The sequence below is a fragment of the Erythrolamprus reginae genome, chromosome 2 (genome assembly GCF_031021105.1).
Source record: "Erythrolamprus reginae isolate rEryReg1 chromosome 2, rEryReg1.hap1, whole genome shotgun sequence".
NCBI classification, from domain to species: Eukaryota; Metazoa; Chordata; class Lepidosauria; order Squamata; family Dipsadidae; genus Erythrolamprus; species Erythrolamprus reginae.
Window position 1 is genome coordinate 141,848,229 of NC_091951.1, and position 25,747 is coordinate 141,873,975.

The 25,747-nt window shown below is 43.3% G+C and overlaps 1 protein-coding gene across 1 annotated transcript in view; it reads left to right on the forward strand.

The window, feature by feature from the left end:
- The first annotated feature begins 2,337 nt into the window (after window positions 1-2,337).
- The window catches only part of USP43 (ubiquitin specific peptidase 43), a 156,130-nt gene continuing 132,720 nt past the window's right edge, over window positions 2,338-25,747 (forward strand). Inside the window, exon 1 of the mRNA XM_070739727.1 lies at window positions 2,338-3,034. Within this exon, the coding sequence (XP_070595828.1) occupies window positions 2,432-3,034 (603 nt within the window). The 5' untranslated portion in view covers window positions 2,338-2,431. The remainder of the gene's footprint in view (window positions 3,035-25,747) is intronic.

Sequence of the window (25,747 nt, forward strand, 5' to 3'; positions counted from 1 at the left end):
GTTTTGACCTCTCCAGGCTCCAAAGGCGTCCCCCGAGGCTCTCTGGAAGCCAAAAATGCCCTCCCAGAGACTCTGTGCAAACAAAAAATCAGATAACTGGCACATACATGGATGTTGAAGCTGAACAGCTTGTGTGCCAGCAGATATGGCTCCACATGACACCTGTGGCGCCTGTGCCATAGGCTCACCATCACTGGGCTAAATGTTGCTTCTGCTCTGCTACCAAATTATTATATCACTAATCTTGACTTTCTATGGCCTCAGAAAACCCAAAATAATGTGTGTCCAATTTTTGAAATGGTTGTCCGTACTTTTAGGTTTTACTTTACTTGAATTATACCATCACTAATTTTATCCTTCCTAGCACCAATATTTCTTGCTGGGAAACGGTAAGCTCCCTGATGCCTATACAAGAATCCATGCACATTATCATCAGAAGATACTTTCTCAACTGAAATTCCATAGATCCCTAGGTTTCTCTGAAAGGTTGCTAGAGATTGTGATTTAAGGGGCGGGAGAGCAGAAAATAAACATTTTTAAACTTTGCCTACCACACAATCCTAGTACTTGTAGGAGTAGGAAGTTTTATTTGCTGCAGATCAGCTTACTGACCATCTAACGGTAACATGGGCTGTAGATATAATTTTTAGGCTGGGATTCTCTGAGACTTTATTTTAAGATAAGATTGAGAAAGGCTGAGATATCAGCTTATCTAAAGTAGTACTTCCTTGGCAATTCAATCTAGGCTGCTCTCCTTGTTCTCACAAGCCTGTCCGTCATTCTGCATCTCACTGGTGTCAAAGAAAATCAATATTTTAAAGCTTCCAAGAGGTAGTGCAAGTGAGAAGCTTTAATCAAAAGCTTGACCTGGTGCTTCAAGATGCCTTGAGCTTTTTGCGGGACAAGTATCAAGTCATACAGGCCACCCTTGAGACCTGCTTTGAACATCTATCCTTTGACTTCAAACCCCACCCTCCACAAATAACTTTAAGGAAGTGTGCATGCTTTCAGTGATAGCATAGGTAAAACCTAATAAGTACACTGTCCTTATTTGGTAGTGGATGCTTAATAAACTGGGTAGTTCCATCCTTTTTCTATTGGAAGGCAAATGCTGGAATGCTATATAGCAGTGATGGCAAACCTATGGCACGGGCACCACAGGTGGCACGTGGAGCCATATCTGCTGGCACGTGAGCTGTTGTCCTAGCTCAGCTCCAATGTGCATGTGTTTGCTGCCCAGTTGATCTTCGGCTTGCACAGAGGCTCTGGGAGGGCGTTTTGGCTTCCAGAGAGCCTCAGGGGGGATGGGGGAGGGAAGCCTTTGGAGCCTGGGGAGGGCGAAACATGAACCTACTGGGCCCACCTGAAGTTGGGAAAAGGGCCGTTTGCGGCCTCCAGAGGGCCTCCATGGGTGCCCCAGGTGGAACATGAAGCCATATCTGCCAGCATGGGAGCTGTTGCTCCAGCACACATGTACGCACCGGTCAGCTGGTTTTCGGCTTGCTTGGAGGCTCTGGGAGGGCATTTTTGGCTTCCAATGGCCTTTGGGGGGATGGGAGAGGGCGTTTTTGCCCTCCCCAGGCTCCATGGAAGCCTGTGAAGGGTGAAAAATAGGCCTCCCAGGTCCACCAGAAGTTGGCCTCCAGAGGGTCAGGGGGACCAATTTTCGCACTTCACAGGCATTGAATTATGGGTGTGGGCACTCGGGCAGAGGTGATAATGTGTGCACACGAGCTTTCGACAGGGAAAAAAGGTTCACCATCACTGGGCTACAGTGAACCCAGCCGGCAAAGCAAAATTCCCGCTGATTCACAGTCGCAAGCACATACAACAGCCCGCCCCACCGAATCGATCGTGGGATTTTGTTTGGCACACGCGTGCAAGCGGCCCGAGCAGCCTCACCAAGGAACGGGTCGGGATCGGCAAAAGAGGCAGACGAGACGGCTCGGCGTAAACGGCGCCCTGCCCCGCGACTAACTCTCGAGGGTGGCCGCCGGGCTCGTCTATCCGATCTCCAAGATGCTACTTAGCAGCAGCAACGCCTCGCCCGCCAAGCTGTAGCCTCTCCCGCGTCGGACGAGCGCCAAAACCTAAGGGGGAGGCGCTTGGGGCTCAGGCTCCTTCAAAAGAAAGCCTCACCTGGCCGCTCGGGATCCGGCGGGGGAAATTCCGGAGGCGGGAAAGTACCCCTGGGCGCGCCGGGGTACTACAAGAGGATGGCCGCCTGGCCGCCGTCATGAGCCCGACCCGCTCCTCTCTGTCTCCCCGCCCCGCCCAGCCCTGCCCTGCCCAGCCGGCCGCCGTGGGGGCCGGGCGAAAGAGTCTCGGAGCTCCCGGGGAGGCGGAGAGCGCAGGTAGCCAAAGGAGGAGGAGGAAGAAGCGGCTGTCGGCTACACTTGGCGAAGGAGTGGACTGCCGCAGCCGAGCTCCGATGGGCGAACTCGAGGCGGAGGATAAACCCGGGCCGGGGACTCAGAGCCTTCCGGGGAGGGCCCGGACCGCGGCTCCCCATCCCGGCAGTGCCGGGCGAAGGCACCAAGCCGCGCGCGCCTTCGGCAAACTGGCTCGGCGGTTCCTGCAAACTTTGCGGGGGGCGCGGCGGCGGCGGCAGCAGCAGCGGCGGCGGGAAAGCGCCGAGGCGGAAGACGACGAAGGCGGCTTTAAGCGACCGCCCGGCTCCGATCGCGGGCAAGCAGGTGGTGGCGGCGGCGGCGGTGGAGGCGTCCGTCTCGGCTCGTGCGCTCTGAGCCCCCCTCCTGCAGCCGGCTCCGGGGATCCGCGCCCGCTCACTCCGGGCGCGCAGGGGCTTAAGAATCACGGCAACACGTGTTTCCTGAACGCCGTGGTGCAGTGCTTGAGCCACACCGAGCTGCTCGCCGCCTTTCTCCTGCTGGCTTTGCCAGATCCGCCTAGTCCAGCCGGAGCCGGATCGAAAGCCGCCCCTGCCGCCGGAGAGGTCACACGACACTTGGCGGCGCTTTTACGCGCGCTCTGGACTTTGGAGTACACCCCGCAGGTCTCCGCCGACTTCAAGGTAGGGTCGCCGGGAGAAGAGAACGGACGAGCTCTCCAAGACTACCTGGGTTGCTCGTTACCTCTCGTTTATTTATTTATATTTATTTATTTCTTTTGTCACGCACGTATTGGTGGTATACAAAGATATAATAATATTTATATACATGATACTAATAAAAGAGAAACATTAGGACAGGGGACGGAATGCACTCTGTGTTGACCTCTCCCGATTCCTAAGAGGTCAGTAAAGGGCGTGCATAATTGTACCAGAGTGCATTCCGGTGGATAGTCTAAGGGTAAAGTTTTGGGGGGGTTTGGTGATGATACTACAGAGTCTGGTAGTGAGTTCCACGCGTCAACTACTCGGTTACTAAAGTCGTATCTCCTGCAATCGAGTTTAGAGAGCTGTTTAATTTAAGTTTGTATCTGTTGTGTGCTCGTGTGTTGTTGTGGTTGAAGCTGAAGTAGTCGTTGACAGGAAGAACGTTTTAGCAGATGATTTTATGGGCTATGAGAAGCTGCACGGGGAATCAGGAACGCCTAAAATGTGTCTGAACGCCATGCCAAACCGCTTCTCATCTACCGATTAAAAGTCTGTTTCGGGTTTTGGGGGTGTTTTAACTCCGGGGTTTTAAGTGCCGAAACAGCGTGACCTTCTGCAGTCACGGAGGCGTAACAGGACCGAGTTAATGTAAATCTCTGCCGGAATTTGAGGCAGAAACCAAACGGTTGTCTTCGTGCGTCGTTCCAACTCTGGCGGCGCCCCTTTTGAGATAAGCAGCTGCCGGGGAAACCGCTCCGTTTACTTAAAATTGGGAGGGTCGCTCGCTTGGGTTTTTCTCTCCTTTAGCAGCCAGGCTTTTTTAAAAAAGTAAACTACCTGTCGTTCCCGTGCAGTCAGATTTCGGGAGAGAGGAGTAGCAGCACAAAGGCAAACTGGTGTACTAAAGGCAGAAACATTGCCAACTAAAGAGACCTGTATTGATAATGGGAGTACTGTACATCAAAGGCTGTACCAAGAAATCAGCGATGATGTTATTTGAGGATGGGGAGGGAAGATCTGTTTTATTGGAAAACTAGTCTAGCCTGGAGGCTCAAAGTAGACAGATATTAAAGGTACTTATCTGCTTTATATTCTGGGCAAATGCAATGGTTTTATGTAGCAGAACTAGTGAAAGAATAAAGTCTATTTCTTAAAAGTTTGTTGGCTTAAACCACAGAGGATAATAGAAAAAAAAAATCTTTGCCACTCCAAGAAGGGAATGTCTAGTGATAACTGTCATGCTTGAGCCTCTCCTACAATTTCTGGCTTGCACGATCAACTCGTGCAGTTCTGTGAGCAGTGATTATAACTTAGCAAGCAAGTGACAGGGTTTAGGAAAAGGTGTGCTTGGCTGTTTCAAACAGTCCCTATTTTTTCCCCATTCTGGGCAAAGACCATAACAACATATTGTGCTGGAGAGATAAATAAGTAACAAGTAATGATTGTCTCAGAAGCTTTGTAGTGCTCAACTTTGGTCCAGACCTTTGAAGATGAAAAGGAGAGATTCATTACTAAGTAGGAGTCCTACAACTGTGTTGAAACCCTGGATGATACTCGGGTAGCCAGGCAGATGAAATATGCCTGCGGGTTGGGAACAAAGATCAGAGGAACAAGAGCATCAAGCCTGGTCACCTTCTTTCACAGCCTTCTTCTCCCAGAGCAGTGGGGATGGAGGGGCTTTTCATCACAGTGTCCCTCAGGTGCTGCTTTTAGATCAAAAGCACAGATCTCTGTGAGCAAGTCCTCCTCCGATTTCCAAGTACCATAGGCTCAGACAATCAGGGTTCTTTGCTGTTACCTGAGCTCATGAAGAGAGAGAGAGAAAGAGAGAGAGAGAGAGAGAGCAAAGAAGTACAGTAGAAGGAAACTGGAGAGGTAAAGTCAGTCCAAACCAGTTGCTGAGAAACCTCAGGGTGACAAAAGAGGTATTCATGTTTCCTAAGGATGGGGTGGGGATCTTGCTTGCCTTTGGGCTTTTCTGCTCAGCTTAATCAAGCAAGTGATGCTAGGCCTGCTCTGCAGGAACATCCCTAGGAAGCTATGTTAAGTGTCCTTAGCCAGAAGTTTGCTAGCACAGTTTGTTTACATTTTCTGCAATTCCTGGGTGGAGGGGGAAAAATGGATTGGTGACACTGCAGAGAAGGAATGTACTTCCATCAGCTTGAGGGCAGCACTAAACTTTGCATACCATATCAAGGACCATATCCCAAAGGTGGTTGAGACTGGTACCCGCTGGAATTCTTACAACAACATACAAATCTAATAAATAAACATGAAATGGATCCTAACCCTTTATATTTTGCCCCTCCCTGGCAAAACTGTAAAATAAGACAAAGACAACCCCTTTCACACAAGGATAATATGTTTGGATGAACCTTTTTTAAACAGGTTATCATGGGGTCAAATCAAAGATGATGTCAGGCATACCTATTCCAGAGAGATTGACGAGCAGTGGAAAATCCTCTGATTCAAAAGAAGGAATTACAATTGGTGTGCTGGAATTTCCTTTTTGGAGACTAATGTGTTCTCTAGGAGATAGGGCCTAGGAGATAGGATTAGGAGGCCCTCTGGGCTGAAGGTTTCCCGTTTCTATTTGTTTGCTGTTGAAGGTATTATCTGACACTTTTCATTGGCAGATTGGATTCTTTGGCGGTGAACCTCTTCTGCCTTAGGAGCTCATGTTGTTTGGCTGCTGACTGTCACAGACTCTTTCCGCTTTGGTGAAATCTCTTGTTTCTGATTCTGCTGTTTGACAGTCCTGCTGATAATAGGAGAATGTGTTTTTGTCTCTCCCTATTGATGCAGCAGCCTCTGTCAAAGGTGAAATTGTTCTAACGTCTTCCTATTTTTTTAAATTCTTATTGACTGCTCTGGGAAGAGTCTGTACAGTACATTCAGTTGCATATTAGGTTACAGGCAAGGATTTAGAAATAGGAAACTCAGGTTTCAGATTCTCCAGATTGAGGCTTCTCAAGAGAAAACAGAAACAAGAGCAATATCGATATTCAGTTTTAAAATGCTCTTTGGGAAAAATGTAAACAAGTTGTGCTTCCCTTATTACAAGGCATCATGTTGCATAGCTGATTTATTTCTATGTTTTTCTTAAACATAGAAAATAAACAAACATCTCTAAGTCTGTTTAATAAGATATTAGTACACATGGAAAAGGATGGGAATTCACAGCCTCTGGATCCATATGGTGGTGGAAATTCAAATGGAAAGGCAACATTTAAAGAGATGCAAGTAGAAGATACTGAGGTTCAGGGCCACTCATGTATCAAAGATTAAGTGATGGCTTACATGTGTGAATGGGTCATTAAAAGTCTTAACTCTAGATACAAATACTTGTATGTTTCCAGAGTTCCAAAGATTACCGTATTTTTCAGAGTATAAGATGCACCTTTTCCCACCCTTAAAAGAGGCTGAAAATTTGGGTGCATCTTATACTTCGAATGTAGCCTTTTTCGAAGCCCCCCCCCCCAGCCCTGACTAGGTACTAATGATCTTCCTGGCTTCCTATTCCCTCCGAATAAATTTTTCGAGCCCTAAGTCTTTGCAGGTTTGTTTTCATTCCTACTCCCTCTGAAAAAGGCTTTTTCAGCCCTAACTAGGGGATAAAATAATGTGCTAAAGCTTAGCAGACTAAGGACACTAGCCAGATGAATATCTGGTAGGTAGATCCCCCCCCATCCCGCCCCCAAACTAAGGTGTGTCTTATACCCTGAAAAATATGGTAGTTTTTCATGGTATAGGCCAGTGATGGTGAACCTTTTTTTCCTCAGGTGCCGAAAGAGCATGTGCATGTGATATCGTGCATGTGTGAGTGCCCACACCCATAATTGCCTGAGGAGGGCAAAAACAGCTTCCTCTACCACCAGGAGGCCCTCTGAAGGAAGGAAACTTCTGGTGGGGCTAGTAAGCTCATGTTTCGCCCTCCCCAGGCTCCAAAGGCTTCCCTGGAGCCAGGGGAGGGTAAAATTGCCCTCCCACATAGAAACATAGAAACATAGAAAGATAGAAGTCTGACGGCAGAAAAAGACCTCATGGTCCATCTAGTCTGCCCTTATACTATTTTCTGTATTTTATCTTAGGATGGATATATGTTTATCCCAGGCATGTTTAAATTCAGTTACTGTGGATTTATCTACCACATCTGCTGGAAGTTTGTTCCAAGGATCTACTACTCTTTCAGTAAAATAATATTTTCTCATGTTGCTTTTGATCTTTCCCCCAACTAACTTCAGATTGTGTCCCCTTGTTCTTGTGTTCACTTTCCTATTAAAAACACTTCCCTCCTGGACCTTATTTAACCCTTTAATATATTTAAATGTTTCGATCATGTCCCCCCTTTTCCTTCTGTCCTCCAGACTATACAGATTGAGTTCATTAAGTCTTTCCTGATACGTTTGATGCTTAAGACCTTCCACCATTCTTGTAGCCCGTCTTTGGACCCGTTCAATTTTGTCAATATCTTTTTGTAGGTGAGGTCTCCAGAACTGAACACAGTATTCCAAATGTGGTCTCACCAGCATTCTATATAGTGGGATCATAATCTCCCTCTTCCTGCTTGTTATACCTCTAGCTATGCAGCCAAGCATCCTACTTGCTTTCCCTACCGCCTGACTGCACTGTTCACCCATTTTGAGACTGTCAGAAATCACTACCCCTAAATCCTTTTCTTTTGAAGTATTTGCCAACACTGAACTGCCAATACAATACTCAGATTGAGGATTCCTTTTCCCCAAGTGCATTATTTTACATTTGGAAACATTAAACTGCAGTTTCCATTGCTTAGACCATTTATCTAGTAAAGCTAAATCATTTACCATATTACATCCTGCCAGAGGCTCTCTGGAAGCAAAAAACGCCCTCCCAGAGCCTCTGTGTGAGTCAAAAATCAGCTGGCCAGCACACATAAGCACATTGGAACTGAGCTAGGGCAATGGCTAGCGTGCCGGAAGATAAGGCTCCGCGTGCCACCTGTGGCACCTGTGCCATAGGTTCGCCATCACTGGTATAGGCTGTTGTCAGAACATAGAATATTCTGTGGGAAATTGTAAGCTTCCTATTTCTGTTTTCCTATTTGTGGTAATAGTCAACGGTGATCTGACAAATGAGGAAGCTGTTGCTGCATCTATAGGAGCATTTTTCCCCACCCTGCCATATGCTAATTCTTGGTGAGACAATAGGGTACTCCTCCTGAAGATGGACCAGAGGTAGGTGGGCAAAGTCTATGATTTTAAGTTGTTTATATAGAAACTGAGGCAGCCTAGAGTATAGGAAATCTACAAATAATTCAAATTTCATCTCTGCTCTGACTTTCCACCTGGTGTCAGAAAAATCTCTGATCTCATTATCTGTAATATGGAAATAATAATAATAATAACAATAACAACAACAACAACAACAACATATATCTCATAAGATTACTGCAAGGTTAGCACAAGACTAAAATTTCTCAATTGGTTTCAACCCTCAGAAGTGAAACACATACGGAAAATAGCATCACTATTTTCCACATATGCCTTTTACAGAAAATGGGGTACAATAGTTTGTACTTAAGAGTTATTACTAGTGACTAGTTAGAATGAGTAGAAGGCAAGCCTTCCTATGTCTTCAGCTGATGAAATGTATGTTGGAATGGTGAACATGCAGTACATTGGGAGTGAAGCCTGTATTCTTAGGCATACTGACAGAGTGGATTAGTCCTATTCAATACAGGAAATCTTTTTTTCTAAGTTCCCTTTATAATTACCGACTCACACAGAGAATTGTAATGTTTCATTCATGCACTTAAGATTAAAGAAATGAATGATGACTTCCATTTCCATCACTTTCACCTCATGTGCAGCTTTGCATTGAAATCCACTGCCTTACTCTTTCGCCAGGCAGAATATGAATACAGTGATACCTTGTCTTACAAACTTAATTGGTTCCGGGACGAGGTTCTTAAGGTGAAAAGTTTGTAAGACGAAACAATGTTTCCCATAGGAATCAATGGAAAAGCAATTAATGTGTGCAAGCCCAAAATTCACCCCTTTTGAAAGCCGAAGTGCCCGTTTTTGCGCTGGTGGGATTTCCCTGAGGCTCCCCTCCATGGGAAACCCCACTTCCAGACTTCTATGTTTTTTCGAAGCTGCAGGGGAATCCCAGCATCGCAAAAATGAGCACTTCCCTGGCAACGGAGGTCCAGAGGTGGGGTTTCCCAGCGAAGGGAGCATCAGTGAAATTGCAGCATCACAAAAACACCGAAGTCCTCAAAACCCCACCTCCAGACCTCTGTGTTTTTGTGATACTGTGATTTCACTGAGGCTTCCCTCGCTGGGAAACCCCACCTTTGGACTGTGCTTATTAAAGCACAGGTGCTTCGCTGGCAACGGAGGTCCGGAGGTGGGCCATCCCAGTGGCGGCAGTTGGTTTGTAAGGTGAAAATAGTTTGTAAGAAGAGGCAAAAAAATCTTAAACCCCGGGTTTGTATCTCGAAAAGTTTGTATGATGAGGCGTTTGTAAGACGAGGTATCACTGTACATATGTAATATAAAGCCAATTCTATGACGTTCTTGCTGTCAGCCTACACAACCACTAGCCACTAGACTTTTCTTAGTCTGTGGCCTTCATCAGAACTGCAGAAATAACAAATGCTTCCAACCTGCCTTCCATTGAGGACCAGTATACTGCACGAGTCAAAAGGAAGGCTGTGAAAATATTTACTGACCCCTCGCATTCTGGAAATAAACTGTTTCAACTCCTACCCTCAACACATCTCTGTAGAGCACCGCGCACCTAGACAACTAGATACAAGAACACCATCATTCTGATAAACAAACATGTTCAAACTATTTACTAAGTCTGCACTACTATTACTGCTAGTTTTTTTCCTCACCATTCCTATCACCCATTTCCTCCCACTTATGACTGTATGACGGTAACTTGTTACTTGTATCCTTAAGATTTGTATTAATATTGATTGTTTCCTCATTGCTTATTTGACCCCTATGACATCATTAAGTGTTGTACCACATGATTCTTAACAACTGTATCTTTTCTTTTATGTACACGGAGAGCATATGTGCCAAGACAAATTCCTTGTGTTTCCAACCTCATTTGGCCAATAAAGAATTCTATTCTTGCAAGATCGATTGATTGATTTAATCAATGTATGAAAGCAATTAAGAGGAAGAATTAGAATACCTAAAACTCGAACTTAAAAATTAGGTTCTTGATAGAACATTCAAGAATGCAAGGTAGTCAGATTCCCCCCATTGCTGGAATGTGAATTTTTCTCCCTGTGAATTTCTTACATACAGGTAAATAACAAGACACAGTTTGGGAGGGAGGAGGGGAATGAGAGATTAAAACATTACCTTAATCTCTGTTTTTCCAAAAGCTGGAGGTAGGCAACCTCCTTTTTAACCCTAGACCGTATTTCAAGTTAGAATGTTTGGTAGGAGGGGCCTTTGGCATATACACACCTTCTGTTTGTTTATTGTTGTATTGAATAGTGATGTTTGTGCTAGGAGCTGGGTTTCTAGGAAACAGCACAGGAGAAGGAAGGAGATTGTGTAGGAAAAGCCAGGGAGAGAAGAGAGACAATTTCTCCTGTACTAGTGCCATCCAAGGCAGTTTCACAGTTATATGATGGAATACAACCTGCTCTTTTCTAATTTGATCAAAGCCTTTCTCATCTATTTCTGGGCAAGGACTTTGATAACACAACAACTGCTCCAAATCATGCATAGACATTGTCTAATAACTTGGGAAATAGCTGTTTGGGGACCCTCTTAAATAGTCTTATCCTGGGAACACAAGGATGATCTTTTTAAAAAAATATTTTCTTTTTATTTCTAATGGGTGGCTTAAAAAAAGGGAATCCAGATATGCGTGGGTGTGGGTTGTGATGGCAGGACCAGCTTCCTGCCTGTTGAATACTGCCTCCAGCATGGACTCCCTTGGTTGTTTCTGCCATAGTTTTTTCAAAAATCCTAAAATGCTAAATTGCATTTGAAGCCCTCGTTAGTGCATAGTGCTTGTCCTCCACAACAACATTTTAAAAGTCAGGATATTTTAAGCCTTCATCTCTGAGATTGTAGACCTCTCTTATTTGCTCTTCTGGGCCCTTTCTGTATACAAAATAACTATTCCCCTACTGTGCTCTACCTCAGCTTTCATACGCCTATGAAATATTAGAGTTTGTTTTTCTCATCTTATGCATATTTTAGTTGTGCTATGTGATCTGACTCTATTGTGCTGGGTCCTGGAGGTTCATCCACTGTTATTTTTGGTTTATTCATTCATTCAGTTTGGATGCTACCCAAATTCAATCAACTCTGGGTGCCTCACACAATAATAATAAAAAAGTAACAAAATGCAAACTCTCTCTCTCCCCTTCTCCCTCTCCCCCCCTCTCTCCTGTTCAATACACCAGAGCTTTAAAATTATGCCTTGATTGAATTATTGTAATGTATTTGTATCCTTTTATGCACACTTTCCTTAAGTGAGTACTCAAAATGGCTATGCGTTAAAGCATAAAATGAATTGTAACACTGAATGAACAATTAAAAGCTTGGCAAAAAAAGAGAGATCTTTACAATTTTTGATGGAGAGGATTTATCACAACTCATGGGGGAGTGTTAAACTGGATGCTAAAAATATGCAACTTTATTAAAAAAAAAAACACCTCAAAGATAGAGTGCACATTTCCCCAAGTATTATCCTATACCTCGGAACCTCCTTCCCCATATTACCATTCTTATTAAGCAGCTTATTTCAGATGACTACTTACACTGCCTTAATTGCTGACACTTTCTCCTTGTATATATGTGACACCTGAGTGTTTCTCCTTAAAAACAGATCTTAATAAGCAACATATTATGTGTTCATTTCATATGACATGTGGTCCTAGCTCTTGAAATGTGAAATGATTCGATTTTACTACCATAGATTACTTCTTTTTGGTGTGTATTTTATTGCAAGGGTCCCCAATCTCTGCACCATGACCCACCAGGGTGGATTTGATTTATATCAAGTCAATTTAAACCACGATTAAAATCATGATTTAAGTCACTAGTAAAAAGAATTTATTTAAATCAACTCAATTTAAATTTAAATTATTATCCTCCTCTGACTTGCTGTTCCCTCACTAACAGTGCCAATATTGCAGACTATACAGCCTCATGCTACATAACTAAGCTCCATTTCACGCTGAATAAACTAAATTATTAGTGTATATTAAATAGAAAACTATCGTTAGATAGATTTTTTTTTACTCCAAAAACATTTTATTAAAATAAATTTGATTTAAAAAAATCCAATTTAAAAATCTGATTTTAAAAATATTTTTATCCACCTTGTGGCCCACTACCGGGCCGGGCCCTATTCAGAATTGGGCTGTGTGAGTGGCTGGCTAGAGCGCATACACTAAACTTGGACATGCAGTGGCCTGGTAGGAAAACACGAGCATGCAAGCCAGCCCGCCACTCCTGCAAGTTGAATTGCACATGTATATGCCGGCCTATCATTTGTGCAGCATTATTCCCCTCTCCCAGTTGGGCTGCCAAATCACAAAGATTGGGGACGGCTTTTTAAATGGATAGATAATGCTCATCCAAGTTTTAGAATAGTTCTTTACTGGTATAAATCCTGAAGTGCCAGATTCCCATGTTCCTCATGAACATGTAAGTCACGGGTACTAGAACCCTAGTTCCTGGACTGGGAGATTGTTCATCTAAGAGTATACAAATAATCATATAAGGACAAAAGACTCCTGTGTGCTATGATTTATCTTTTTCCTATAAGAGCCAGAAACTGTTCTCTTGTTTACAATGGCTTCTATGAATGTTTGGCATATTCTGAACACACTGTGCCCAAAAAAATAGTTTACACTATTCTAATATTATTGTAACTAGAGAGCCAGTCAGAAAGCACTGGTTGAATGAGCAGCTGGTCTCTGCCCAACTATCTGTCATGGTTTTAGATTTTCAGAACCTGGCACGCCTCTAGAAATGTCAAACTATGGTGCCCATAAACCTTATTGTGCCTTTGTGAGACTCTTTGGTTCATGTTTATTTATTGGCTGTGTTTCAGCTATGTTCATGGAAGTAATATCGTTTTCCATTGTAATGCTGCTGCTGACCTTCCTTTTTACTTTTCTGGCAGATCCTTTATCAGCAATAAGTGAAGTACTTTGGGGAGAGGGATAAATTCCACATTAGACATTCAGAAAACAGATTTTTCCCCAACTGTCCAGTAATTGCGGCTTAAATCTGTGGGATTAACCCCCACCAACTAAAAACTACATATGTTTTTCTCTGCAGAATACATTCATATTTTAATATATTGTACTGCACATTCCATTTCATCTACCTTATTGATACTTTCTTGTCCCAAGAACTGTTTTTGATTAACTGTTGTCCTGGTATTATCTTCAATTAAAGATTGGAACCCATTATTAGACTGTAGCGTGGGTTGGCCTTAAGTAGATGATAATAGCAGCAACATCAAGTTGCAAATATTAACCCTATCTCATGCACAGCCTGGACTGCTAAAACTATGTGGATATTGTCTGAGAGTGTTAAGAAACCTTGAGTTATACTTTAAGTGTAAGCTTTGTTGAGAAAGATAAGAGTCTCTTTCCAAACCAATATCTGTTTCCAATCAAGACAACAAATGTACTCAAGAACCACATAATGCCTGAAAAAAGCTACTGCCCAAGCTTATCATCCTCTATTATCAACAAGATAAAACTGGCATTAGGAAGAGAAGGTGGATATGAAAGTTCCCTGACAGGAAAGGGGGTGAGAAAACAATATCCATATTCCTGGACAACATGGATATAATGAAATAAAAGATTGCTTTTGAAGGGAAAACGTTGCTCAGGTTATGCTCAGCCCTATATTTCAGGGCTGAGCATAACTATATGCTTGTCAGAGTTCTGTTCTGTCTCTTTCCCCCCAACAAATGGGAGTTTAGGTTTAAGAACATTATTCATGCAGATTCTCAGTCTAACCTAATTTGTAAGATTCTTTTTTGTGAGAGGAAAAAAATAGGGAGCTTTATGTATGGTACATAAAGTATGAAAAGCCAGATTTAAAAAATCAGTAGTAAAATATTGTAAGAATTAATTCTATTAAAAAAAATAATTTTATTAAAGATTATGATTACAGTAGCAAAAACCTATTGATTGATTGATTGATTGTCTTTATATGCCACTCATTTCAAAGCGGACTCAGAGCAGCTAACAAATGTGATAAATACAACAATATTAAAATACAATCACAAATATATAATAAAATCAGTAATAACAATAAATAATATCTTAAAAGAACCATACACACACACAGCAGTCAATCTAATTCCAGACCTGCCAGAAAAGTCTTAATAGTTTTCCGGAATATCGGTAAGGAGGACATGTGAATCTCTGGGGGCAGTTGATTCCATAGGGTCAGAGCCACCACAGAGAAGGCTCTTCCCTGAGGTCCCGCCAACCATCATTGTTTGGCAGACGAGATCTGGAGAAGGCCGTCTCTGTGGGCCCTTACGGGCCGTAATGAGGTATGAGGGAGGAGGTGGTCCTGTAAATAGTCTGCCCCTGAGCCATTTAGGGCTTTAAAGGTGATAACCAACACCTTGAATTGGATTCGGAGACCGACTGGCAACCAATGCAGTTTGCATAGAGATGGAGTAACAGAGGCATACTTAAGTATACCCGTTATTGTACGTGCCGCTGCATTTTGCACCAGATGAAATCTCTGAGCACTCTTCAAGGGTAGCCCCATGTAGAGAGCATTGCAATAGTCAAGACGACAGGTGATGAGGGCATGAGTGACTGTGCAGAGTGCCTCTGGGTCAAGGTAGGGCTGCAACCGGTGGACAAGTCAAACCTGTGTGAAAGCCCCCCTAGCTACAGCTGAGAGATATTGCTCTAGCCTCAGCTATGGGTCTAGGAGGACACTCCAGTTGCGAGCCCTATCTGAGAGGGAAATTGTTCCCCCCCCCAAGACCAAAGATGGAAAGATGGAAGCGTCTTTAGGAGGAAGGACCCTCAGCCACTCAGTCTTGCATGGGTTGCGTTTTAACCTGTTAATCCCCATCCAGATACTAACAGCTTCAAGATACTGGCACATCACTTCCACCGCTTCACTGAACTGACAAACTAAAAGAAAGAAGAATAGAAAGAATAAAAAGTGCAATGAAAAAGAGAAGAAAAAGAGAAAGAAATGTAAGAATGTAATAAAGAAAAAAGAAATATATAAAGAAATTACATCCAAACTTCATCACAGCAAGTGTAGACAATTTTAGTAACTTTTCTGCTGACATCATCCCATGTCCCATCTCTTATGTATAAACAAATAAATAAATTATTGTCATTTCAGTTCTGGGATCAACAGAAGTCTATCAAGGGAAACCAGAAATAACAATATACTGTATCTACTTTTAATCTTGATCAAATAAACTAACATTATATTAATTTATTCTAATGATTTTAATTTTCAGTTCATTCAAATAATGTGGTAGAACTTTTCATTTCTTTTTTGTCCAGTCTCAAAAGATGTTGTAAAATTGGGCATGTTCACATGGTAGCTAGCTTAATGTATGGCATGATTTATTATTTTAATTCCCAGTTCAATTGCAGTTGTAAGTTGAGGACTACTTATACTTTATTTCTCTCTTCCCCTACCCCTATTGGTTTAAAAAATGGCAAGAAATTACATCACTGATATTTGATGATTTGTTGCTGAATTTTGCCAGCATGATGCCAGGAAGGTGATAAAACAGAGATACAGAGATTGTATGGTTAGGGCATTAGTTATTCCAAAATGGACAGAAGTTCATGGGTGTTGGTTATATTATTTAACACAATTTGGAATTGAAGCAATATTGTATGGCCCATGTTGTAAGGAAGTATATTTTTGGGTTTGGTTCCAAATGGGAAAAAAGACACTAGAAGCATGGGACTGCTTGGAAAAATGGTTTAATGGAGGACAGCAGTCTTGGGGAAAAGGGGGATCAAATGCCTTGAGGATGTTGAAGAAGGAGAGAAGGAACTTGCTGAGAGTCCGAGTTTTTTATATCTTTTATTGGGCTGCACCTCAGAGGTTCCTGTTTCCATGTAAGAAATGCATGAAATGCAAGAAATGCAAATGTGGCTATGGGTGGGTGGGTGAGTTCTTAGCTAACTCTGTAGGCTTTTGTCTGTGTCCCAGGCTCGGCTTATGTAATCTTCCCAGGTGCCATTGCTGAGTTTTTGTTTGCTAGATGGGTCTGCCTGAAGGGGGTAGATCTTTGTTATGTAGAATAGACTGGTTCAGCTACAGTGATCCCTCGAATTTCGCGATCTCGAGCTTTGCGAAACGCTATATCGCGATTTTTCCACCCGATGACGTCACTCTCTTCCTTCCTCATCTTTCTTTCTCTCTCTCTTTCTCTATCTTGCTTCTTCCTCTCTCACACTCTCTTCCTCCCTCTCTCATCTCTTTCTTTCCTTCTCTCTCTTTCTCTATCTCTCCCCCTCTTGCTGGCGGGTGGCGGGTGGCGGGCGGGCGAGCGGGGGCATCAGCGAGGAGCCGGGGTTTCCCCTTTGCGTGGGCGGCTGGGAAACCCCGATCTTCGTCTGCTCGCTGCTGCTGCGCCGAGCAGATCAGCTGCTGGGCGGCCAAAGGAACCTTCCCTGGGTCTTCCCCCTCTTGCTGGCGGGCGGGCGAGCGGCGGGCATCAGCGAGGAGCCGGGGTTTCCCCTTTGCGTGGGCGGCCGGGAAGACCCAGGGAAGGTTCCTTCGGCCGCCCAGCAGCTGATCTGCTTGGTAGCGCAGCAGCAGCGAGGAGCCGAATTGGGTTTCCCCTTTGCGTGGGTGGCGGGGAACGCAAACTCCACCATCTACGCATGCGCGGCCATAGAAAAAAAGGGCGCGCATGTGCAGATGGTGTTTTTACTTCCGCAACCCTACAGCCCGAAAAATCGATTATCGCGAGGGGTCTTGGAATGGAACCCTCGCGATAATAGAGGGATCACTGTATTAACAAAGATGGGGGGGGGGCAATGAGTGAGCTGGGCCGTTCCTTGATCGCAGGTGGAAAGGTGGAAGCTACTAGGAGTGAGTCTTTTTCTGCCTAAAAGCATGTTTCTCCATTTCTCAGCCAGGGATATTCTATATAATATTCTGCCTTTTTAATATTCCCTAGGATATTTCATTTTCTAGGAGAGGGTGGGTGCTAACGTCCTAAACTCATGCAGAATATCCTAGTTCTTACTGTCACTGAGAACCACTATCAATCTGTAATACTGACTTAAGTGGACCAGTAATATGATAAGAGATCAAGATCCCATGTTATCCAAACCATATTTTTGCCACACGCCGCTTGTTCATACCTATACTGAATCACCAAAACCCAATGGACCTGGAAAACTAGAGATCACTATCTCAATTTCCCTATCTGGAAAACTAGGGATCCATATCTCTCTAATGGTGATGTATTAGGTGACCCTTTTCCCATAATTTTATTTCCATGTCTTCTTTGTTTATTTTCTGTGGTCATCAGGAAGCATCAGGAATGGTAGAAAGGCATCTCACCTAAAGAAAAAAAATATATTGTGGGCAATATTTTCTTAAAGACCAGAAATTCTGTTTGTGAAACAAATGACTATTTTACTTTTATTTAGGTTTAATCATAGTACTTCTTAAAGACAGTACAAATGAGCTACTGTATTGAAAATATTGTTTACGGAAAATATTTCAGTTTACAGAAATTGGGGGGGGACTTATTTTCTAGGCTCAGAACATCTGTTCCTGTCAAAACTCCAAATCCTTTCCTTTTCTAAGCTTACTCCTGTGTGAATCTGTTGCCCAAGCTTCCTTAAGAATTTAAGAATCAGCTGCTTTCTTGCATCAGTCTTTTATAAGGTGGCCATTCCTTTCTTGTGTCTTCTCAGGCACTTCCTGTCAGTTGTATTGTTCTAGTTTGGTGTCAGTCCCAGAGAAAAATACACAAAAGTTCCATATGGCGAATGCCAAAAAACAATATTAATTGCAGTGGTTATTTTTTAAAAAAACCATCACCACCAATATAGTCCATTCACATTGTTATTTGTGAAATGTGATTTGGGAATATAGCTTGTGATTTTGCACTTATTTATAAAATGCTAATTGTGGGCTGGCATTTTGTATTTAGATTAAATTACTAGTATTTTTCTAAACTCCACATACTCCACTCATTTTCACTGGGGAGCTCCAGGGAAAAGAGCGTCCTATTTTATGTATGATAGCAATTTTTGATAACATATTGATCAGAACCTTTTCCTTTAAATATGCATTTGCACAGCCTAACTCAAACATCAACAATCAACAATCTTTGCTCTATGGGTGTTTTAGGCTGAAGTCTGATAATCTGAACTAAAGATGTTTTAGATTGCAAGGAATTTAGGGACCTCTAGTTCAGTAACCCCATACTCACATTGTTTAATAACACACATTGTTTGAAATAAAGTAATCCATGTTTTTCAGAACTGTGTATAATAGCAATTTTGGTGATAATTGCCTATTATTTTGCAATACATATGGTGTGTGGGGAAATAGCTGACAAGAATGCTTTATTATAGCAATATTTCCAGGCAAGTCTGTTATTTAATTTTTGTTTAATAGAATGCTTATTTTGTAACCGTAAGGTTTCAGTGATAAGCTACCTGCTGAGGCTTCACTACAGATAAATAACTGGAGGGCAGATCCGTTAACTCGGTATGCAGTGTAAATGTATTAACAATCAAGCACTTGTTAGCTTTTAATTGCTCTTTAGTAGAGAATGGGCAAGAAGCTTTGCTTGAGGAGAGCATGGGATTGAACTATGTATGTAGCCTCTTGGGGTATCATAGTGTGGCCCAAATTTAGGAAGAAATAATACATAACCTGTGGCCTAGATGGTTGTATCTAGGCATTCTATGATAAATCTTGGGGATCATTGAAAGATGATTTCATCAGATGTGACTGCCTCCATGACAGCAGTTGAATTGTATTGTGTAGAGCAGTGTTTCCCAACCTTGGCAACTTGAAGATATTTGGACTTCAACTCCCAGAATTCTCCAGCCAGTGAATGCTGGCTGAGGTATTCTGGGAGTTGAAGTCCAGATATCTTCAAGTTGCCAAGGTTGGGAAACACTGGTGTAGAGTATTGCAAAATCCAGAATGAAACCAAGATATTTTGCTGCTTGAAGTAAAAAAACCAAAATGACAGAAAAACAAAAGAGGAAGCTCTAGCTGGCTGTGAACATCATAGTGTAGGTTTGGGTGTCAAACTAGCGGCCCGTGGGCCAGATCTGTCATGTGGAGGCCACGCCTACTCAGCTCTGCAAATGGGAAAAATGTCACAAAAGTCATATAACCGCAACATGATGTGGTGAGTTTGACACTTGTGGTCTATGTAATAAACACCACTACTTTTTCTTCTTTAGAAAGTTCTAGTGCAGGGTCATTTCTGTCTTGTAAAACACATTACCAGGTGGATAGTCCTTGACTTGACCCAGTTACTTAATCACAGTTTGAAATTACAGTAGTATTTACAACCTAATTCTGAACGCTAAATTGCACTCGCCGTTGCGGCTTATAAGTTCTTGCGGGACCAGTGCGATTTTGCCCATGTTTTGGCGAAGTTTTTTTGCTTCTGTGCATGCTGAAACACGGACGCACCTGCGGCTCTGTGTGCGATTTTGCTTCCTCCACAGGTGCAGCAGCAAAATTGCGCTGGTCCCGTAAGAACTTATGAGCCACGGTGGCGAGCACAATTTAGGGTTCCGTCTCGTAGCCCACCACTGGCTAAAAGGGAAAAAAAATAAAAAGCAAAATCCACAGAAAGAGTACTGTACCTTTATTAAGCTGCCTAAAGTTATAAGAGATAAGCTTAAGAGTGCAAGTTTTTGAATTTCAAGAACTCCTTATCAATCAAAAAAAAAAAAAAGTGGATAACTTTTGAATCCCATCTGAAGTAGCTTATGGTGTTAGCTAGAATGATGGGCAATCTTCAAACACAATAAACATGCATATTTATATGTCTATTCATTCGTTTTTATCATGCTCATATTACTGATAAGTCAGTGCAAGTTCTGCCAAAACTGCCGGAAGCAAATCTTCAAATTCTCCATTTTCTGAAGCATGGCATCTTTCTTTTCACAATCTCTTTCTGTGCCTTGTTTCTGTATTTGCAGATTCTTGATGGGCCCATCTCAGCATCCTACATGCTGCAGTTAAATGAGCATACAGAATTTAAGGAACAATAGAACACGTGGGAGGAGATTGGTATATGGAGGAGTGGGAAGGTGGCAGAATATATCTTTAGTGTTTTATTCAGGAGATACATCCTTGAGGAATGGAAATGCTTCAGTGTATTAAAAAAAACGCTGGAAAATCTTAGAGGATGGGAAGCTAAGAACTACCTCCAAACCTCTTTTCTGCTTCTATATGCCACATAAATCACAGCGGCCGGTTAGGTACCACAGAGTTGGCCTTCTCCAGGTCCCGTCGGGGCCTAGGGGAAGAGCCTTCTCTGTGGGGGCCCCAACCCTCTGGAATCAGCTCCCCCCAGAGATTCGTACTGCCCACACCCTTCTTGCCTTCCGCAAGAGTCTTAAGACTCATCTATGTCACCAGGCCTGGGGCAATTAAATCTGGGCCCAATGACTAATAATTGTGATACATGGTGTGATTGTACAGTTTGAGTAATACATAGGATTTTTAGCTATAGTCTTTTTTAATGTATTAGATTTGTACTGTACACTGTGTTTTTATATTTACTCTGTGAGCCACCCCGACTTTTCAGAGAAGGGCGGCATACAAATCTAATAAATAATAATAATAGTAATAATAATAATAATAATAATAATAATAATAATAATAATAATAATAATATGGCCAGTGCACCTGTTTGGAAAAAAAAAACCTGGGGTGAAGATAATCCTTCTGACACCTTGTAAATGGCTTGGAGTAGCTGTATTAGGACAGTGATGGTGAACCCTTTTTTTAGCTCTGGTGCGAAAAGGGTGCACAATACCGTGAGCGTGTGCACACCCACCCACAATGCAATGCATCCCCCCCACACATACACACAACCCCCGCGCTGCTCCCCTTGCAGGCACATAACCCCCCTGCACTCTTCCCTCCCCCTCCCACACACATGTGCACAGGCCTCACTGAAGCGTCCGGACATCTGGTTGGCCCGTTTGGCTGTCTTTCACCATCCCCAGTGTTCAGGAGGCTTTCCTGAAGCATGGGGAGAGCAAAAATGGCCGAGAAGAGGGACAAAAACAGCTGGCCAGGGCGCCCATGCACACTGGAAGTAACATACAGCAATGGCTCATGTGCCCTCAGATATGGCTCTGCCTGTCACCTAGGGAACCCGCGTGCTATAGGCTCGCCATTGGTATATTAGGATACCCAATTATTGTTTTAATTTAGCACATTTAAAGGACTACATACAGGTAGCCCTCGATTTACGACCAAAATTGAGTCCCAAATTTCTGTTGCTAAGTGAGACATTTGTTAAGTAAATTTTGCCCCATTTTACCACAGCTGTCCCCACAGCTTTATTCCCACAGCTGTTAAGTGAATTAGTACAGTTGTTAAAGTTAGTGACACAGTGGTTAAATGAATCTATGGAATTTGTTTGTCAGCAAATCGCAAAAGGGGGTGACATACCCTAGGACATAACCAGGGGTGAAATGGTCCCGGTTTGCTCGTGTCTATTGGCTGCCAGAGAGCTGGTTGCAAAGAGAGTGTGAGGCTCTGCCCACCTGCCCAGATACCACTATTTGGGTTCTTTTACCCTCTGCGCATGCACAAAATGCTTTGTGCATGCCCAGAGGGTAAAAGAACCCAAATGGCGGTGTCTGGGCAGTTGGGCGGAGACTCGCATTCCCTTTGCGATTGGCTCTCTTACAATTGACAGGCACAAGTGAATCGGGAGCATTTCACCCCTGGACATAACCGTAATAAATATGAATCAGTTGCCAAGTGGCTGAATTTTGATCACATGGCCATGGGGATGCTATAACAGCTGTAATTATGAAAAATGGACATAAGTCACTTTTTTCAGTGCCGTTGTAACTTTGAATGCTGACTAAATGAACTACAGTGGTACCTCATCTTACAAACGCCTCTTCTAATGAACTTTTCAAGATATGAACCCGGTGTTTAAGATTTTTTTGCCTCTTCTTCCGAACTATTTTCACCTTATGAACCCATCTTTTTTGAAGAAAGAAAAGGGAGGGGCAGCTTGGAGGAGTAAAAATTTTGCATGCTTGCAAAGGCACTGAAACAGTGTCTTTTGAAGAAAGAAAAGGGAGGGGCGCCCCCCTTGCCTTTCTTCCTTCCCACTCACCCTTTAGCCTAGCCTTGCTTCTTCCACCCGCCCCCTTTAGCTGCTCCTCTCTGCCCTCTGTTCGCCTCCCTTCTAAAGTTTGGGATTTTCCTGAAGGATTTGCACCCATTATTTGCTTTTACATTGATTCCTATGGGAAACATTGTTTCATGTTACGAACTTTTCACCTTACGAACCTCCTCCTGGAACCAATTAAGTTCATATGATGAGGTACCACTGTATTGCTAAGTCGAGGACTGCCTTTATTAGGGAACGCTAGGCGTTCAAATGGCTGCCTCTCTTTCTTTCCTAGCAAGATTTCTACAACTTTGAACAATTGGGTGAGAGGCTGAAATTCTGAAATTATCACTTTTCCCAGGACAAGAATTTGTTGAGTTTTTTCCCATTCACACAGATGTTAGAGGCAGAGATGCATTGCCAGAAACCAGAAAAGCTTCCCTGCATCTCTTGAAGAAGATGCCTTGGGCTCCAGAAACATTTCTATCCAGCTGACCAAAACGGCTTACCGAACAGAGTCCTCTTTTAGCAGAGCAAATTAGATTTTCCAAGCTACTCCTCTGTTTCCAAAGGACAGCAAGTGGCTGTTCAGTTTTGTGGTTCAGGAGGGTTTGTTCACTTGGGAACTGAAGAACATTGGACTGGAACGGTGGGGGGGAGGGGTTTGCACCAAGTCGAAACTGCTTAGGATAAAAAAGAGTAAAGTGGCCCTGACAGATATTTTGCTGGGGGGGGGGGGGCAATTTCCTTCTGAGTTCTTAACAATGTAGAGTTAGTTGTCATGGCAACAGTTTGGCAAATCAGTAGCAGGCAGAACCTATGTTTTCTCCTGTTGAGCCCCACCAGGGATCAATTCAGCATCCCTGCTTATTGCGCTAGTATTAAATACGTTGTTTCTTTGCCAATGTTGGTGGAACGCAAGATGTAATGGGACATATTTCATGATTTATGGCAGTGATGGTGAACCTTTTTTTCCTCGGGTGCTGAAAGTGCGTGCAAGCACACTATCGTGCATGCGCAAGTGCCCATACCCATAATTCAATGCCTGGAGAGGGCGAAAACAGCTTCCCCTGGCCCCCTGGAGGCCAGAAATGGTCTGTCTCCCAATTTCTGGTGGTCCAGTAAGCTTGTATTTCGCCCTCCTCAGGCTCCAAAAGTTTCCCTCCTTCATGCCCTCATCACCTCGAGGCTCGACTACTGTAACGCTCTCTACATGGGGCTACCTTTGAAAAGTGTTCGGAAACTTCAGATCGTGCAGAATGCAGCTGCGAGAGCAATCATGGGCTTTCCCAAATATGCCCATGTTACACCAACACTCTGCAGTCTGCATTGGTTGCCGATCAGTTTCCGGTCACAATTCAAAGTGTTGGTTATGACCGATAAAGCCCTTCATGGCACCGGACCAGATTATCTCACGGACTGCCTTCTGCTGCACGAATCTCAGCGACCAGTTAGGTCCCACAGAGTGGGTCTTCTCTATGTCCCGTCAACTAAACAATGCCGCTTGGCGGGACCCAGGGGAAGAGCCTTCTCTGTGGCGGCCCCGACCCTCTGGAACCAACTCCCCGCAGAGATTAGAATTGCCCCCACCCTCCTTGCCTTTCGTAAGCTACTTAAAACCCACCTCTGCCGCCAGGCATGGGGGAATTGAGATACTCTTTCCCCCTAGGCCTTTACAATTTTATGCATGGTATGTCTGTATGTATGTTTGGTTTTTATATTAATGGGTTTTTAATCATTTTTATTATTGGATTATTATTGTATGCTGTCTTATTATTGCTGTTAGCCGCCCCGAGTCTCCGGAGAGGGGCGGCATACAAATCCAATAAATAAATAAATAAAAGGAGTGCAAAATAGCAGTGGCAATGATAGGGCTATACATCGTACGTTTTGGTTTTCTGTGATACAGGGTGATATACTGTAATAAAGAAGCATATACATTGCAACATAGACATTAATTAGATGCCATATGGACCAGGTTGGAATGTACACCTGTAGCAGCGGAGGGGAAGGATTTGGCCATCTCAGAGCATTTCCAGAAAGAGATCCTGCACCAAGAGACTTTATAGTCCCAAGCTGGGTGGGAGTAGGGGGAAGAGTTTCAGAGTAACAACACACTAAAATCTCTCAGAATATATAAAGACTTTATAACTGGCAAGTTTCTATCTACTAGATATAAACAAATAAAGGACTGGATTTGATTAGATCTGTCTCACTGTCTCATCTCAGTTGGGTAACTTTAGTCTAGCCAAATGTGGAGCCTCCAAGTCCCAGATATCTTATCCTCATAGGGCTATAGCAAAGATTGGGCAGCCTATGACTCACTGGATCATCCGCTTGGAGATATTTCCTTACCAGATTCCTTGGTGCCTTCAACAAAGACAGAACTTTTTTAATGTTAAAGTTCACTGGAAAAGTTGGGATACATTCAGAGATGCAACAACACATGAGCACGAAATCGATTTAAACTAAATGTCAACCGCTCCAAACTTGACTGCAAAAAATACGACTTCAGCAACAGAGTAATCAACGCCTGGAATGCACTACCTGATTCTGTGGTTTCTACTCCTAGCCCCAAAACTTTAACCTTAGACTATCTACAATTGATCTCTCCTCCTTTCTAAGAGGTCTGTAAGGGGCATGCATAAGCGCACCATTGTACCTACCGTCCCTGTCCTATTGTCTACTTTTTATCATTACTTATCTAATTTTTCATATGTACAAATTATCACCCTATAATTGTTTGACAAATAAATAAATAAAATAAATAGAATGTATCTGCCTTGAAAATAAAAGTTTGGCAGATCAAAATTTACCAGGCTCAAGATTGACTCCGCCTTCCCTCCTTCCGAGGTGGGTAAAATGAGGACCCAGATTGTTGGGGGCAATATGCTGATTCTGTAAACTGCTGAGCGGGGGTTGTGAAGCAATGTAAAGTGGTATATAAATCTAAGTGCTATTGCCAAAATAGCCCAGTTTGGACTGTTTAGCTGTGGTGGAATCTGCAACTAGAGTAGGGAATGGAGTTAAGAGATTGGCTAGCTTTGTGTCCCTGTAGGAGAAGTAAGTGGCACCGGACCAGGATACCTGCGAGACCGCCTTCTGCTGCACGAATCCCAGTGACCGGTTAGGTCCCACAGAGTTGGTCTTCTCGGGGTCCCGTCGACTAAACAATGCTGTCTGGCGGGACCCAGGGGAAGAGCCTTCTCTGTGGTGGCTCCAACCCTCTGGAATCAGCTCCCTCCAGAGATTAGGACTGCCCCCAGCCTCCCTGCCTTTCGTAAACTCCTCAAAACCCACCTCTGTCGTCAAGTGTGGGGGAACTGAGACATCTCC